General features: G+C 42.4%; 1 protein-coding gene across 1 annotated transcript; it reads left to right on the top strand.

The window, feature by feature from the left end:
* Nucleotides 1-3,807: 3,807 nt before the first annotated feature.
* ZIC5 (Zic family zinc finger 5) lies at nt 3,808-13,758 on the top strand. The gene is made up of 2 exons (XM_073348670.2): nt 3,808-5,756; nt 10,969-13,758. The coding sequence occupies exons 1-2, from the start codon at nt 4,517-4,519 to the stop codon at nt 11,412-11,414; spliced, it is 1,686 nt and encodes a 561-aa protein (XP_073204771.2). The 5' UTR covers nt 3,808-4,516; the 3' UTR covers nt 11,415-13,758.
* The last annotated feature ends 1,624 nt before the right edge of the window (nt 13,759-15,382 follow it).

The following is a 15,382-nucleotide window of genomic DNA, read 5'->3' as shown; positions in this document are numbered from 1 at the left end:
TTTCACTACCATGTATTTATTGCAAGAACATATGACGTTTAATTTTAAACCCTCGCACGGCAGTGTGACCAAAAGTAAATCCTCCATGTTCCTCACTCTTTTGTGGTAACCAAAGAAGTCGTACTTCCAGAAATCATTGCTAACAGAGTCCTTTCAATGACTGACTGTACTGTGCATTCCACATATACATCCATTCTGTAGCACCAGCGAGCAATCAGTTTGATCGCATTTTCACGACCTTGCAATACCAACCAATACAACATTTAATAATAAAAAGGCGTGTGTAAAGGGAATCCTGTTCTGAAAGAAGCAGAAGGGCCTGTCATGTATAAATGTGTAATCGTAGGTATAATGTACAAACAAATCATACCTTGGCTTCTTTTAGTCTGCTATCTGAATTTCGGGGAAGTGATGGGGTGTGAAACAAGGCATGTGTGAGCGCATGGATAATCTTCATGTCAACAAATACTTTCCGTTTATTGCCACATATGTGCTTGTCAGGGTTCTTTCCACTTGTTCTGTTGGTCTCAAATAATGATTACCCATATACTTCACCCATAATGGGGCTGTGACTCTTTCTGCACACACACGTTTTCTGATAAGAGTTTTGAAACCATTGGTGCATCAGCCTTGAACTCTGAGGACTCCACCATTATTAGTGTGAAGAATCTACCATGGAATTAATACTTGAAACCATTTCCAATCTTAGTCTCCCCTCGCAGATACATTCTGTCGCATTTTCAATATCTTGCCTGTCAGAAAATAAACCTGGCATAAAGCACGCCTGACTGACGATCGGGGGATTTGCGTTGCAATAAACGTGGATTTTCCATTCTGAACGTCTTTTCCCTTAGATCAAGAACAAAACTACAAACAAAGCAAAGCTGCCAGGAAGCCGTCCTGTTCACTTCCTTTATCGTTTATTAATTACCTACATCCATCGGAAAGAAACTTGTATCTGTTCAATAACTAAGGGCGTGCAATCAAGCGTTATGCTGGCGTCTCTGTGAATACAGCCTTACAAGGCGCGAGGTAATGGAGCGGGGGAGCACCTTATAGGAACGTGGGGCCGCCCTGACAGACACACCACCGCATGTGTATAAAACTTGCAGCGGTTTAAGCAAATCTGGCGCTGAGGAAAGTTTTGGGGTATCTTGTTGACTGTTTTGCTAAAAAGTAATCCAATTTGGGGGGGAGGAGGAAGGGGTAATCTACTTTGGTTTTGGTCTACTAACAGGTTTTAAGGACTTGTTGAGAAAAGCTTTAATGTTAAGTGTTCCCCAGAAGGTTTATATGTTATAAAATATTGCTCTCTTTTCCCTAAATATCAATAAGATGTGCGCTAAAGGCGATCGTTTATAAACGGTGCTCGTGCTCATTAGCATATATTTACATAATGCAACGATAAACAAAAAAATTAAAGGAAACATTAAAAAAGCCAAGGTAGTGATATGTTTTGAAGTGGAGTCTTTAAAAATGCTTCAAGGCCTAATAGAGTTCATTATGACTTTTATAAATTGCCATCTGAACGTTTATTTGTAATATTTGTACTGGACTAGTGATTCACCTGTTCACCAGAGTTTAAAGGGCCTTTTGGGTTTCTAAAACTCTCTGGAGATGGAGCTGTGCGTGTGTATGGATATGTGTATACCCACCAACATGCTGTGTCTTCGTGATTTTCTGTGTACTCACACACATATAGATAAATATAGCACAATATGTATCTTGAGGACAATTTAGGCCTCGTATGAAATCATGTGCGTCGTCCTGGATGGTAATTAATTATTTTTATTTTTTTCAGTTCCTGCGTCCAAAATCAAAGTACCTGAGCAGTCGCCTACATCTTCCATGGTTTATGTTTACTCAGAGATTGACTCAGAGAATTTTCATGTGATCATTTAAACGTCTTTCTTGTCTATCGGCGTTTTTCTGACGATTGTTTAACCATAAAATATTTTCTTTATTTTACAGTCCCCGTAAAATGAAATTGATCAGGGAGATATATTTGAATTAAGACATATTAAATCGATGACAGATACATATCATGCTGTGTTTAACAAGAGTTGTACAAGGAGGCGTGTACAAGATACCGCATAGTTGCGATACCATTATTCACGTTTGCAGCTTCTCCTCCATGCATTCGCCCATTAAACCATTAAATCTCAGTAATTCAATAAAACAAAGTGCTTAGAATTTTTGTGAAAAGCTATTTTGAAGAGAAAAGGTTTTACTGCATAGTAAAAACACCAAGTAGCCCATTTTAAAAGCGAGGGGTTGTTTATTTTTGTTCTTTTCTTCTAACCTGACTAAAATTCCGAAAGATCTTCAGGCAAGTGCTGAAGCTCGTTTTTGGGGCAGGTTACAAACGCTTTTTGCAGGTATTCCTGAGTGAAACAAAGCTGCAATACAGTGCAAGCGCCAGTCTGATGTAGTGAAATGTAAAGTGAACCCTTGTGTTTCTGAAGTGATTATGGTCCAAATTGCGCTCCCCTTGCCCACCCTCAAGCAGGAATCGCAGAATCACCACAGGCTTTTCTTAAACATGTGCGAAAAATAGACAAGCAACATAACCCGAATGATTACCTCATCGAGAACACTTTTGTCAGTAGCACTGGTTAGATAGGGATACTCTGAACTAAGATGACAGTTCTCATGTGACCCCCAGTTCAAAGTTTTCTCTCATAACGTTAAAAAGGAGAGTTTCTTACTTGTACATGTACAGAAAACTGAAGGTAACGTGCAATGTTTTCGTTTATTTGATTTCTGTATCTAATGACCGCTTCATTGCGCTTAGCTTCCGCAGGTACAGGTCACTAAAGAAAGCAAATTACACTGAGTACAGAATGTACGCCAAGTTTAGCACCGAGTATCACAGTCACACTAGTTCTTGCTATTTTATATCTCTCTGCTTTAGAAGACAGTAACTTCTTAATTTTATTTGGTTTGCAGAAGAATTCAGCACAGCTTTCCTTGTAGCACACCAAAATAGGGACATCAACCTTTCGTGTTCAAAGGATAGTCTTTTCACTTTATAATTTATTAAGAAAAAGTTAACAGATAGCCTAGCAGCGAATATGTCTCAACTTCGCTTCACTTTCCAGGACCACTATAAAAATGTTTAAAATCTCGGCCAAATTACGTAAAAAAGCCATCTGATTAACACAACCACAACGTTTCAACCTAAAGGAAACTTTCAATATCTTCTTCGACTGTTGTGCACCTGTTTATAAAAATCGATAAGAACAACCAGTTAATAGCTTCCCTTTGGAAGGTTTCACAGATTGTATACAGCACAACGTTCAGAAGGTCTGAGGCTTTTAAATTTTAAGAACAAGCATCATGTAATTTATCCATTCTATCAAACTTTTAACGCCCTAGAGGAAAAACTAAGACATATCATTATTTTATTATCTGTTGACTTTATCGGCTGTTTTTTCATCGACTCTTCATGTATTTGGGAGTTTTACTGAAATGGTGAGACATGAAGGGACCGATCTAGCGTTTTCTAGACAATATGCTGATTGTGGTTTCTCTGCAGAGCCATGTGTAAGTGAAAAGAGTCTCAGATCCGCTTGTATCTTTCCAGCCACGTTATCTGAGAGATGTACCGCGCAGTTATGTTGCCTGATGGTGAATAGTAAGTGTTCTATATCTCTGTATAAAGCTCGAGAATACACGTTGAGCAGACCCTTCCGAAACTCGCTTCTACCATGTGCAAGATGCCTTTTATTTTATTTTTATTGAAAGAAATTACAGTTTTAATATGTGCCGCTTCTGCAGTTAATGTCTTAAATACTGTGCTTTATTCTGTAATCGGTACTTAGAGTGGAGGTTTTGTCTTCCAGTGCTGCACCAAGACATTATTTCCCCGGAATTTAACAATCTCCTATTCAACGAATGGCTTGGCTTCTTTAAACAGTTGCCCGAATCGCCGTTCCAATTGGCAGCGTTGTGCTGAACAGAAGAACCCACGAGTACAAACGCCTGCAGCCTGAAAATAAACACAGAAGCACATTGCTGAGGGAGCCGAATGAGCCGTAAGGGGGTGTGTGTGTGTGTGTGTAAGTTGTAAAATCTCTTTCCCAGAATGGCTGGGAAGCCCAGTGTCCCGTGATTGAGCAAGTGTGTGTGAGAGCGTGTTTGATCCCAGGGCCTTATTTCTACAAGGCGAGCAGCCGGCGTGAGACGCTTGGCTTTGGCACGCCGGCTGGCACTCACAGGTTCAGCGCGAACTTTCGGCCCGCCCAACTTTGGGAAAGCCACCGGAGGGGGAGAGCGCGTGAGGGCGGGTTCCCGCTGAGCGGCCGGCCTGAAAGGGAGCCAATCGCGCTGCCCTGGCCTCTGCCAATCACTCGGCTCCCTCCAATCCCACCAGCGCCATTTCCAAACTCTAGTTCCCGCTGTGCCGCTCAAATGTGGTGAGCGCTCTGCCAATCGCTGGAGGACAGAGTGGGGAAAGGAATAAGCGGAGTTAGGAGCGGAGACAAAAGAAGTTAAAGAGCCGCTTAATATATACATGTTTTTGAAGGCGGGCAGAGGGAAAAAAATAACAACAGTGAGTGTAGATGGGCTGGATTGTGTAGTTATGGAGCCCCCTTTGAGCAAGAGGAACCCGACACTGAGATTAGCGGATTTGGCAGCGGCTCAGCCCCATCCTCATCAGACCATGACAGGCTTCCCGGGGCTGGGGAGCCACCACGTCCACTCCCACCCCGCCGCTCACCTCCACCCTGGGGAGATGGGGAGTGACCCCGGCGTGGCCCTCACGCCATTCGGACCCGAGCACATGGCCCAAGCGAGCGTCCTCAAACTCAGCCCCGCGCAGCCTCTCGCGGCGCATCCCGAGGCGCAGACAGCGGCCGCCTTTGCCTCGCCGGCGGCCCAGAGCGCCGCCGCCGCCGCCGCCGCCGCGGTCAGCAGCTACCCGGCCGGCGCGGCTCCCCCGGCTCCCCACCCGGGCTACGCCGCCAGCAGCGCCGGCACCAGCAGCGCCAGGGACTTCATCCTGCGGAGGGAGCTGCCCGGCGCGGCCATGCACGGGGCGCTGGGGGAGCCGCACCCCGCGGCCAGCTCCCCCCACCCGCACCCCCACCACGGCGTGTTCATCTCCGCCGCCGGCACCTACGGCCCGTCGGACGGGGCCGCGGCCCACCCGGTCTTCCCGGCGCTGCACGAGCAGCCGGCCCCCGGCGGGCACCACCCGCTGAACGGCCAGATGCGCCTGGGGCTGGCGGCCGCGGAGCTGTACGGCCGGGCCGAGCCCTACGGGGCCGCCTCCTCGCTGCACGGCTACGGCTCCCTGGGCTTGAACGTCAGCCTGGCGGCGGCCAGCCACGGCCACCACCCGGCCCCCCACCACCACCACCCGGGGGCGGCGGCGGCGGCCTTCCTCCGGTACATGCGGCAGCCCATCAAGCAGGAGCTCATCTGCAAGTGGCTGGAGCAGGAGCCGCCGCCGCCGCCGCCGCCGCCGCCGCCCAGCGCCGCCGGGAAGCCCTGCTCGAAAACTTTCAGCACCATGCACGAGCTGGTGAACCATGTCACCGTGGAGCACGTCGGCGGGCCGGAGCAGAGCAGCCACGTGTGCTACTGGGAGGAGTGTCCCCGGGAAGGGAAACCTTTCAAGGCCAAGTACAAACTGATCAACCACATCCGCGTGCACACCGGGGAGAAGCCCTTCCCCTGCCCCTTCCCGGGCTGCGGCAAGGTCTTCGCCCGCTCCGAGAACCTCAAGATTCACAAGCGCACTCATACAGGTGGGTATTTCCCCCGCTCCTTCGGTGGGGTTGTTTTCTTTTCCTCCTCTCATCACAGGGCCATTCAAACATGTGACTTTTTTCATGAATAAGTAATTCAGGAGCACCCAGGGCACGTTCACACACACACACACACAGAGACACACACACACACTGTCTCTCTCGCGCACACACACACAACCGCACAGCCAAACCCTAGACACGCAGCAAAAGGTTTAAGCCGATAAACACCTACAGCTAGGAAATTAGGCAGGGCCTGGGAAACAGCAGGCCCGGAAGGAGGAGGTGAAGACCAAGGCCAGTCTAGCCAGGCCCCGCGTGGAATATGGGGAGAGGGGGTCTCCCACTGCAGACCAAACCCCACCCCACCCGAAAATACCGGGGGGGTGTTTCCGCTTCTGCGCTTCTGGAGGGAGGAGGGGGGCTTGTCCCAGGCAGGGTTTCAACCGAAGGACACATGGGTGGGTTGTCCCAGACAGAGTTTCATTTGAAGTGGGGGCTGGGGGTTCAGGGGGAGCGCAGTTCCTCTTTAAATTAAGCCAACGTGTTTGCTAGGAGCGGTGAAAAAGACTTGACTATAGGGAGTTTCACTGGTTAAATGCTGATCGTTTGAAGGTTCCAAGATGAGTAACATTTGGTGCAGTTTAGTTTTGTGTGTGTGTGTGTGTGTGTGTAAGGAAGTTTCTTATTGTAGTTTTGAGGAGGAAACTTCAAAGCAGCCTTCATTTCTTCACAGCGCAAGTTGTGATTTTAAGAAGACGCCTAAGCTAAACATGGAGAAACGGACAGCCTTCACTTGTAAGGAAATGCCCAGTCAGACTGGGTCCCTCACTAGGGTTTTGTTTATGGGACTTGTGTTGGTTTACATATAGACATTTTGGTTTAGGTTAAAAAAAAAACAAACCTCCGAGGAAAATGAACGAAGTTGGGATTGATAGTTGTAGACAAATATTATTCCTTGGAGGATAGTTAAGGAAATGGAGTTTACATAATTGCTTTCTTGATTTATTGTGTGTTGCTGCAAAGAGAAAAGCGGACAACGTGCAACGTGTTGTTTCAATGTAAAGCCAAATGGCCCATGGCTGAAAGGATTATAGATTTTATCTACAGAATATGTCAGGCAGAAGCCCAGATGTATGCGCAGAGAGATGAGGACAGCTAGCCCTCCCTGCCCTGGCAGTTCAGTTCCGAGCCAGGAAGGATTGCTCCTGCAGGCAGGCTGACAGCTTTTTGTTAATGGCATTGCGGCCCGAGTGAAATGCTGGAGGCATTTCCGAGAATCCTTGTTTCCCTACCATGTTTTTGTAATGTATCTGTATCCATCTGTCGCGATGATTTGGAAAACAAAACTTAAACCCGACACTTACAGCACCCCACTAGCTCCTTGTCCCTGTCACAGTGCAAGCCGGTGGGGATGGCCCCTGCATGTTAAAAGAGAATGGTGCCAAATTCTAAAAATATGATTTGCAGCTCGGGAGCCTTCTCATATTTCCAGTGCAGTGAGCAGAAGGTTGGAGTGCGGTTGGGGAGGCAGGGAGAGAGAGCGGAGCAGGCTTATTCATTTATCTTTGTAAAAAGAAACCCTAAACAACAACAAAGGGCGGCCCACAGAGCACGTTTCCCCTTTTGCAATTAAAAGGGCGCTCAGATTTATGACTCGGGAAGCGCATTCCCTTTCCTACGGCTGCTCTCAACTTCCCCCGGGTGGGAGCCCCGAGAGTAACGGTCGACAGTGCACAAAATACAACGCCGCTGGAAACATCGAGTTTGGGGACTTGAACCCCTTCGCTGCTACCGGGACCGGTTAACTGCTGGGTTCCGCTGGGTTTAATTCCCACTCTGGCGTCCTGTTTACAAAGCAAGGGGCGATTTTCGGTGTCCGCTCTCCCTAACTGTTGAGCCCAAGGATGAGGCCCCTTCTCTGTCTTGTCCGACGGTCCGCAGCGGATGGGGGAGCGGGCCATGGCTTGAAGATAGAGGCGGCTGGGCCTTGGCTCTTGCAGCTTCTCTGGATAGTGGCCCCCAATGCAGAGCAGAGAGACATCCAAATGCAGCTGTAGAAACTTAGGGAGGGAGCCGCAGAGTGGGAAACACGCACGATCACTGATCTCTGTGCACTCCAGTCCGCAGAGATGCACACGGTGCGGTGTAGCAGCTCTCACACACGCGTGCAGAGTAAATACAAAGATACACAGAGAGACTGGTCTCTATAGATACCGAGTGGCACGTAACTGTGCATAAATATACACAGATACAAAGACACACAGAGATCGATATAAATAAATATACACATACACGCACACTGGGAGAGAGACAGAGGGAGAGATCGATATAAATAAATATACCCTAAAAGCACACACAGAGATACAAACAGATACCGAGCCCCACACCCAGAGACGTGGAGACAGAGAGCGCGTGCGAGCAGCTCAGATACTGGCTCGCACCGAACAGTGGCACAGAGAGAGAGAGAGAGACTGACACACATACTGATATCAGAGACACACTGACACACATACACAGAAGCCACCGGGGAGGCCATTGCAGACCAGCAGCCTTCGGGAACGGAAGAAGGAGGATGCAACAGACAAACTGCCCCTTCTGGGCTGCAGCAGAGAAAGAAAATCTTCCCTCCAGCATGCTGACGCCCGGCCCAGGGAAGGAGGAAGGGGTGGTTTTCAGGGCACTCGGGCCAGGCCGCTCTTTGGCAGAAGCATCTCATAACGTGCACACACATGTCTGCACAGAAGATATATTGACCTGTTTTAAAGACCTAAATCTGAAAGTCAAATGAAAAGATCAGATAATTACCGTAGCCTTGTGTTTTACCACTTAGCTCTAATTCAGCAATGTAAAGTGCTCTAAGGATTTACAAATTATTCATTCTTAGTGTCATTGTTTAAAATAACCACAGTATTTTTATGTTTCATTATTAGTGGATTTTGTGCTTTTCTTATAGGCCCCCAGACAGGAGAAATATGTCTATAATTTGGTTTCCCCCCCCCCGCCCTTCTTAAGCTGCACTGGACAATATGATCCCAAACTATTTCGGTCTAATAGCTTAACACTGTAAAGCGTAACTAATCCATTATCTCAAACAAAATATTTTATTGATCCCCGAAGATGTTTGCTTCATCATGTTAATGGAACATATGGATTAAAAAAACGGTGGCCCCTCAACAGGAAAGTGTTTAGCATTATCACTCTTTGGCAAAAAAATAAACAAATGTTTTCACAACTGTGTTTTTTGCACAGAAAGAACTTTGCAAAGATGCACTTGTGTATCTTCAAATCCTTTTCAGCTAGCAGTGTTAAACTGGAGCAATCTGCAAATGGTTAAACTCTGACGTAAAGTCTCCGTCAGAGCACCAAATATATTTGATCACGGCAATCTAGGTGTCCTTGAAAGAACCATTTTCTTTTTTTGAAACACCGATGGAACCAATTTTTAATAACTATTTCTGTGTCTGATGCAAATAGTACAAATCAGTTTATCTGTCAAATAGCTTTTCTTAAGAATTTCCGGAATGCACATTACAGTCGGCTATGTAACCCTAATAGTTTTGTAAAACAATACAGATGTAGCGAAATTTTCCAATAGATTCGCTATTTTTCAGATAAAATGAACAGATAAAGTGACTTCATCTATGTTGTGAGATCCTTTTCAGTGGGAAGTGTGAGCGCTTATGTGTAGACGAAGACTGCATTTAAAAAGTACCAGCGTGGTTTTCTTAATCAACATAATTTCTGGGGTAGGAGAGAGATAGTACTGTTTGTTTTGTGTGGAGCTAGATATTTGCTGATAATTGTGACTAAGCACAAATGTATCGGAACGATTTCAAACTGAATAACTTGATTTGGAATTAGAATATAGAAAGAAATGTTTGCATAGCATTAGCAAAAAAACAAAACAAAACAAAACAAAAAGACTATCAAAAGTGTGCTTGTTTTCAATTCATATTTTATTGTAAGATTCTATAATTATACACAAAGTACTGACTAACAAGGTTTTCTCCAATAAAACTCGAAGTGCTTCCATTGCGGGGGCTAGAGTACATTGTTATTTTTGAAAATGTGTAACAAAATACATATGAAAGTATGCATTAGAAATAATATGGCATAAAACTTCAGCGTTTTAACTAAATGTTTGCAGTAATGGTGTTATGCATTTTAGAGATATCAGATTCACCTGTAATATGACGGAGAAAAAAAGTTACTCTTCTAAATTATATTCCATTTGTAATAAAATGATATGGCACATTTTTCCCTGTTATCTCAATAATAGGCATTTACACATCCCTGATTCAAGAACTATGGGAAAGAGTTTATCTGGAGCACAGCTATATGTAACAAAATACACATGAACCAAAGTATTGTATTACAGGACCCGGTGGAACTTAAAGGTATGCCAGACAAAAAGGCCTGAGGCAGATTTTCACAACCACTTTAACTGTTAAGCAATGCGTAAAGCTATTAAAATAGATTTGCTATAGATTTTTAGACACAAATTAGCCTCAGGTAAATAGATACTGTAATAGCAGTCCACGGTTGTCATTATTACTGTCTATTGCTATTACAGTATATTATTCTCACTGACGTGCAGGTTGTGAATAAAGGTTGATAGATATTGGTCTACATTTAAAGTATGGTCTGCAAAAATCCGACGTTATGGTTATGTGCTTAAACAGGTGTTATTTGTATTTCCAAACAGGAAAGATTCTCCACATACTATAAAGCATTGTGAAAGGATTAGGACAAGATGTGCCAGTCTATAGACAAAGCCACTCCTAGATGATAAATGTATTGATGGGGGTAGTTTTGTTTGTTGTATGCATCATTTGAATTTTTCATTTGCAAGAGAATTTTGTGCATGAAAAAAGTAGACACTTTATGGTGCTGTCTGAGGCTTTTTGAAAATCACAGTTAACATTTCACCGTTTACAAAATATTATTCATTTGACACCAGTGCAGCTTGAACTGTCCGGCAGGTATAACCTTATTTCCCAGACATATCACGAGTCTCCTCATGACAAGCACAGAAACGATTTGCAGTGAATTTTTCCATGGGGACCGTGTTTTATAAGAGCTGTGAAATGTTCCACTTAGTGCTGTTGTTGTTTGTTTTTAAACTAACCATAGCTCTGACCTGAAATTTAAATGACCAAGATTTGGGATTTCTCCCCCAGAAGATAATTATGAATGTTTTCAATTGTAGGAGAGAAGCCTTTTAAATGCGAATTTGATGGCTGCGACAGGAAGTTTGCCAATAGCAGTGACAGAAAGAAACACTCCCACGTCCACACGAGTGATAAGCCATATTACTGCAAAGTCAGAGGCTGTGATAAATCTTACACGCATCCCAGCTCTTTAAGAAAACACATGAAGATACACTGCAAGTCTCCACCACTTTCTCCTACCCCTGGATCTCACGGTTATCAGTCTGCAGGAACCCCCCTAGGTGCTCCCCTGTCCCCTGCCCAGGACTCAGCCAGGGGCCGCTCTGCCAATCTTTCCCCTCAGGTCACCAACCTCAATGAGTGGTACGTCTGTCAGGCCAGTGGGGCTTCTAATAACCTTCATACACCTTCCAGCAATGTAACATCGTCTGGATCTGAAGATGAAGAGGCTTATAGAAACTCTGATACCAGAACTATCCATTAGAAGAAAAACAACAAGAAGAAGTTTCTAACTTGGGAGTACTTGGACCATTCTCCTGAACTGTAATGACACAAAGCTTGAAATAAATGGATGGCATAGAATTGCCATCATGTTGAATCACCACTATTTATTCAGTATATAAAACCCTATGGTGTTTGTACACTTAACTAATTTAATTAAGACACTTGGACCTTTTTATAAAAAATAATAAATGAAAATACCAAGCTGGACTATCTCAGTGAACCAAGTTGCATGTTTGCAGGTATGGGGAAGATGCCAAGGGAACTCAATGGACAGATCAGTTCATCAAGATTATACACTGCCAATGCCAACGCAATAGTTCCAAAAAGAGAGAGAGGAAGAGTGTTCATTATGTAGCCTGCAAGCTGACAGGGCCTCTCCATTTCCTGGAGTGGCTCTTAAATACTTTAGATATCATTCTGGGGGCTTCTTAACAGCTTGAGTAGGCCCCAATTCCGCAATGGCCTCTTAATTGTAAACCACCACTGCCTGCTGAATTTCCAACAAATCGTGGACTGGTTACATATTAAAAAATGTGTTTTTCCCCCGCTTTCAGTTCAGATCTTTTGTAATTTTTGCTTTTTATTCTGAGTCCTTAGGTTTCACCCAAATCTGATATTTTATACCTAGGCTTGTTTCCTTATCCCTTAGCTGTATACGATGTGAAAATGGTGTTTTTTTTTTTAAAAAAAAGATGCAGCATTTCTCTTAACATTTCTCCACAATTTTGTACCGTTATGAGTCTTGAGACTAAAATGGAGAATAAAAGAAAACCGCTGCTATCTGACAACTGTGATAGTGTGATTTTTTTTAAATATAGCACACAAAATTCAAAAGTGAATTCAGTCCCCTTTAGCAAAGTTTGTTTAAAAGAGAAGATCCTGCATCTTGCTATGTCAGACCATGTGTGTAGTAGAGTTTGTTGTTAGGTCAAAAGAGCTTTGGACATCAGAGCCATTATTACTTCAAAATCTTCAAGTATGAGAAGCTGTGACACTGTTGTGAAAGCAGATATTTTAGACCGATCAATCTCCTTTTATACCATTGTGGATACTCATTTGAAAACGCTTTATTTTTTTCAACATCTAAAACCATGATTGTATTCATTCTGCCCCCTCCCATGCAATCCTCAAATGACCATGTGTCGTGGTCAGTTACATTAAAAGAGGAAAACAATTGTCACAAATATTAAAATCTAAAAGGTTTGTAGTTGGAGCAAAAAAAACAAAACAAAAAACCAACAACAAAAAACAAAACTGATGAGTGCATGACCTTTGGCATAGCTGTCAAGCTATTAAAGAAAAAGGTCAGGGAACTATGACGATAACTCTTAGTCAATTTATTTGCGGTTGGTACGACACATTTCCCATGCAAAATGTTAGTCCATCATAAACATCATACAAATAAACTAAAGAGCACTAATTTATCCTCAGAGACCCTGAATACATAAACAGGTAGCCTCCCCTCCCACAGGGTTTGTAGAAATTTGTTTTGTGTGCTGTGACTGGTTGATGTAGTCTTGTCATTGTTAATAACTTGTATCTGACTGCTATTATTTTGTACAGTTGAATTAATTTATTTTCGGACATCATCCTTTTCTGGAAGAGTACAGAACACACCAAAGAATTATATTATTAATTTTGGTGATAGATTGTTGTTTATGATTCCGTGGTTTGTTTAAAAAAATCATTATATTTTTCAGCTTACTTGAATGAACAATGTAATGTGAAAACAAGCTCTTCCTGCATGTCTTCTGTGCAGTGTGTTGGTGATGATATATATAGTTTATAGAGATATTATATTATTAGTACAGTGCATGGTGCTGTCAATCTGGAAGCCTTTAAACGTTGTCTTCATATTGTTATGGTGAATTTAAAGATACAGACATTCCTTAAAAAGCAACAAGAAAACTTGAATAGAAAATAATTTTTAAAGTTTATTTTATTTGCTTTTTTCACGTTCAAAGCCCGTTCAAATAAATAGAAAATGATAAAGTAAGGTATGGACTTTTTAAGGATAATTTATGTAATATAATCTTGTTAGAAATAATTTTCTTACTGATTTATAACGAATTGTTTAATTTATACAAATTTTCAACAATAGATTGCACTATACATTACTACATTACAGGGGTTTTAAAATATGAAACTGAGGGATAAACAACTATTTTTATGTACTATGCCACACATAAGGTCACACACTTGCCCGTTCATTTTATGACACATGATGCCTCCTAAATAAAAACGCCCTTCCATCTCTGTAAACCCGACCATAAGAAATCAAGAATGATCATCAAGCAAATAAATAAAAATATTCTTTCTATGTATTGCACGTGCTTTACTGATAGATGAGAGATAACTAGAGAGCAAACACACACATACAGTGTGTAGACAGATAGGTAGATACTTTTGTACTTAAGGTCATAGCACGCCAGTGAAGAACAATAATATAAATGGTTAGGATATTTTTCTTGGTCTTGTGAGATACTGTGATTATATTCAACAAAAACACAAGTAAAGAATGTTTCTTTTTGTTATTTAGAGTCGAATTTCAGTCAACAAATATGTGTATAAACAGGGAGGTTCTAACTATATATATCCATTTTTCATGGTCAATTTCTGCTATATTTACTCTCCTGAGTAGTTTCCCACTTAAGCCAACCGGGCTAATCGCTTGAATAAAGGGAGAAGAATTGCAGGATTTGGCTTCTAATAATGAAACAATGACACATCCTACGAATATCTTTACGTGCAGAGACAGGATATATAGATAGATAGCTAGAATGATAGATAGATTATATGCACTATATACTATGTTACATCTCGCTTCTGCAGTGACAGCTAATCAAAATTGACTATTCCAAGCAGTTAAAATACTAATATTTATTTTGTTATAGCTTGCTGGGCCTTTCTGACACTCATGACAAATAATGCATGCAGAGTATCGAATGGTTTAATTATTAGCTAGCCTGGCATAAAAATGGTGCTACAGCAAATTATTCTGGACTATATAAATATTCTCATGACATTATATTAAATATATTTATATATTATATAATGCTATTGGATTAGGTCAAAGAAACTTCTAGCAAGCTGTATAAAATATATCGCTGTATTTCAATGAGTTTCTGTGCAGAAAATGAAAACTGAGTGAAAGCTACTGTAGGAAAAAACCTTGATAAAACTATTCTATCTGTACGTAAATATTCTTGGAGATTTTTTTCTCTGTTTTTATTTTTTTTAAAGCTAGCTCAGGAATTTTGAATGTGATGTCCCAATACTTGAACATGACTGGTTAAAATGTCAATAACAGTTTCACCAAAAGGTTATAGTGTTTTTTTAAAGTCAGTTTTGTTAAATGTGGTAAAGGTGAAACAGGTTGCAAAGAGTTGTTTCAAGCAGAATGACAATAACCAACATACGAAGCAGAAAAACACTCATAAATGAGAGCTCCAATCAATGGGAAAACTTATAGCTCTCTAATGAAGTTTCTTGTGAAAAGGAGGGCAACACAAAGCCACCAAGACATGAATCATTCATGGGAAATATAAAAGATAAAAGATATCTGACAATGAGCAGAATCTTGTATAGAGAGTATAAAACAAGTTTCCCCTTCTTATTTTCTGCTTTAAAACGCACAATCTCCCACTCCTAGTGTTCTCTGTCCAGTGTATAGAGTTAAAATTGACCAGTGCACGTCCTGCGCCACTTCAAAGTAATTTAGCCCAGAACGGAAGGCTTGGCGCTTGGACAATCTTCATGGTGTGTTAAGATTTCTATGGCAATTGGCAAGCAAGACGTTCCCATCTGAATATGTCTCAAAGAAAGCCACTTATTGACACTAAGTTGGCCATCATCAAAGACTTCATCTTTTCTAGGCAAAACGTGTTCCTAACAAACACTGTTTAAATCATCTACCTTTGTATTCAGATCTGTGAGACATTTCACCAC

This window comes from Lepidochelys kempii, chromosome 1, assembly GCF_965140285.1.
Source record: "Lepidochelys kempii isolate rLepKem1 chromosome 1, rLepKem1.hap1, whole genome shotgun sequence".
Lineage (NCBI taxonomy): Eukaryota > Metazoa > Chordata > Testudines > Cheloniidae > Lepidochelys > Lepidochelys kempii.
Note: the sequence above shows the minus strand (reverse complement) of the source record. Positions and strands in the feature narration are given on the sequence as shown.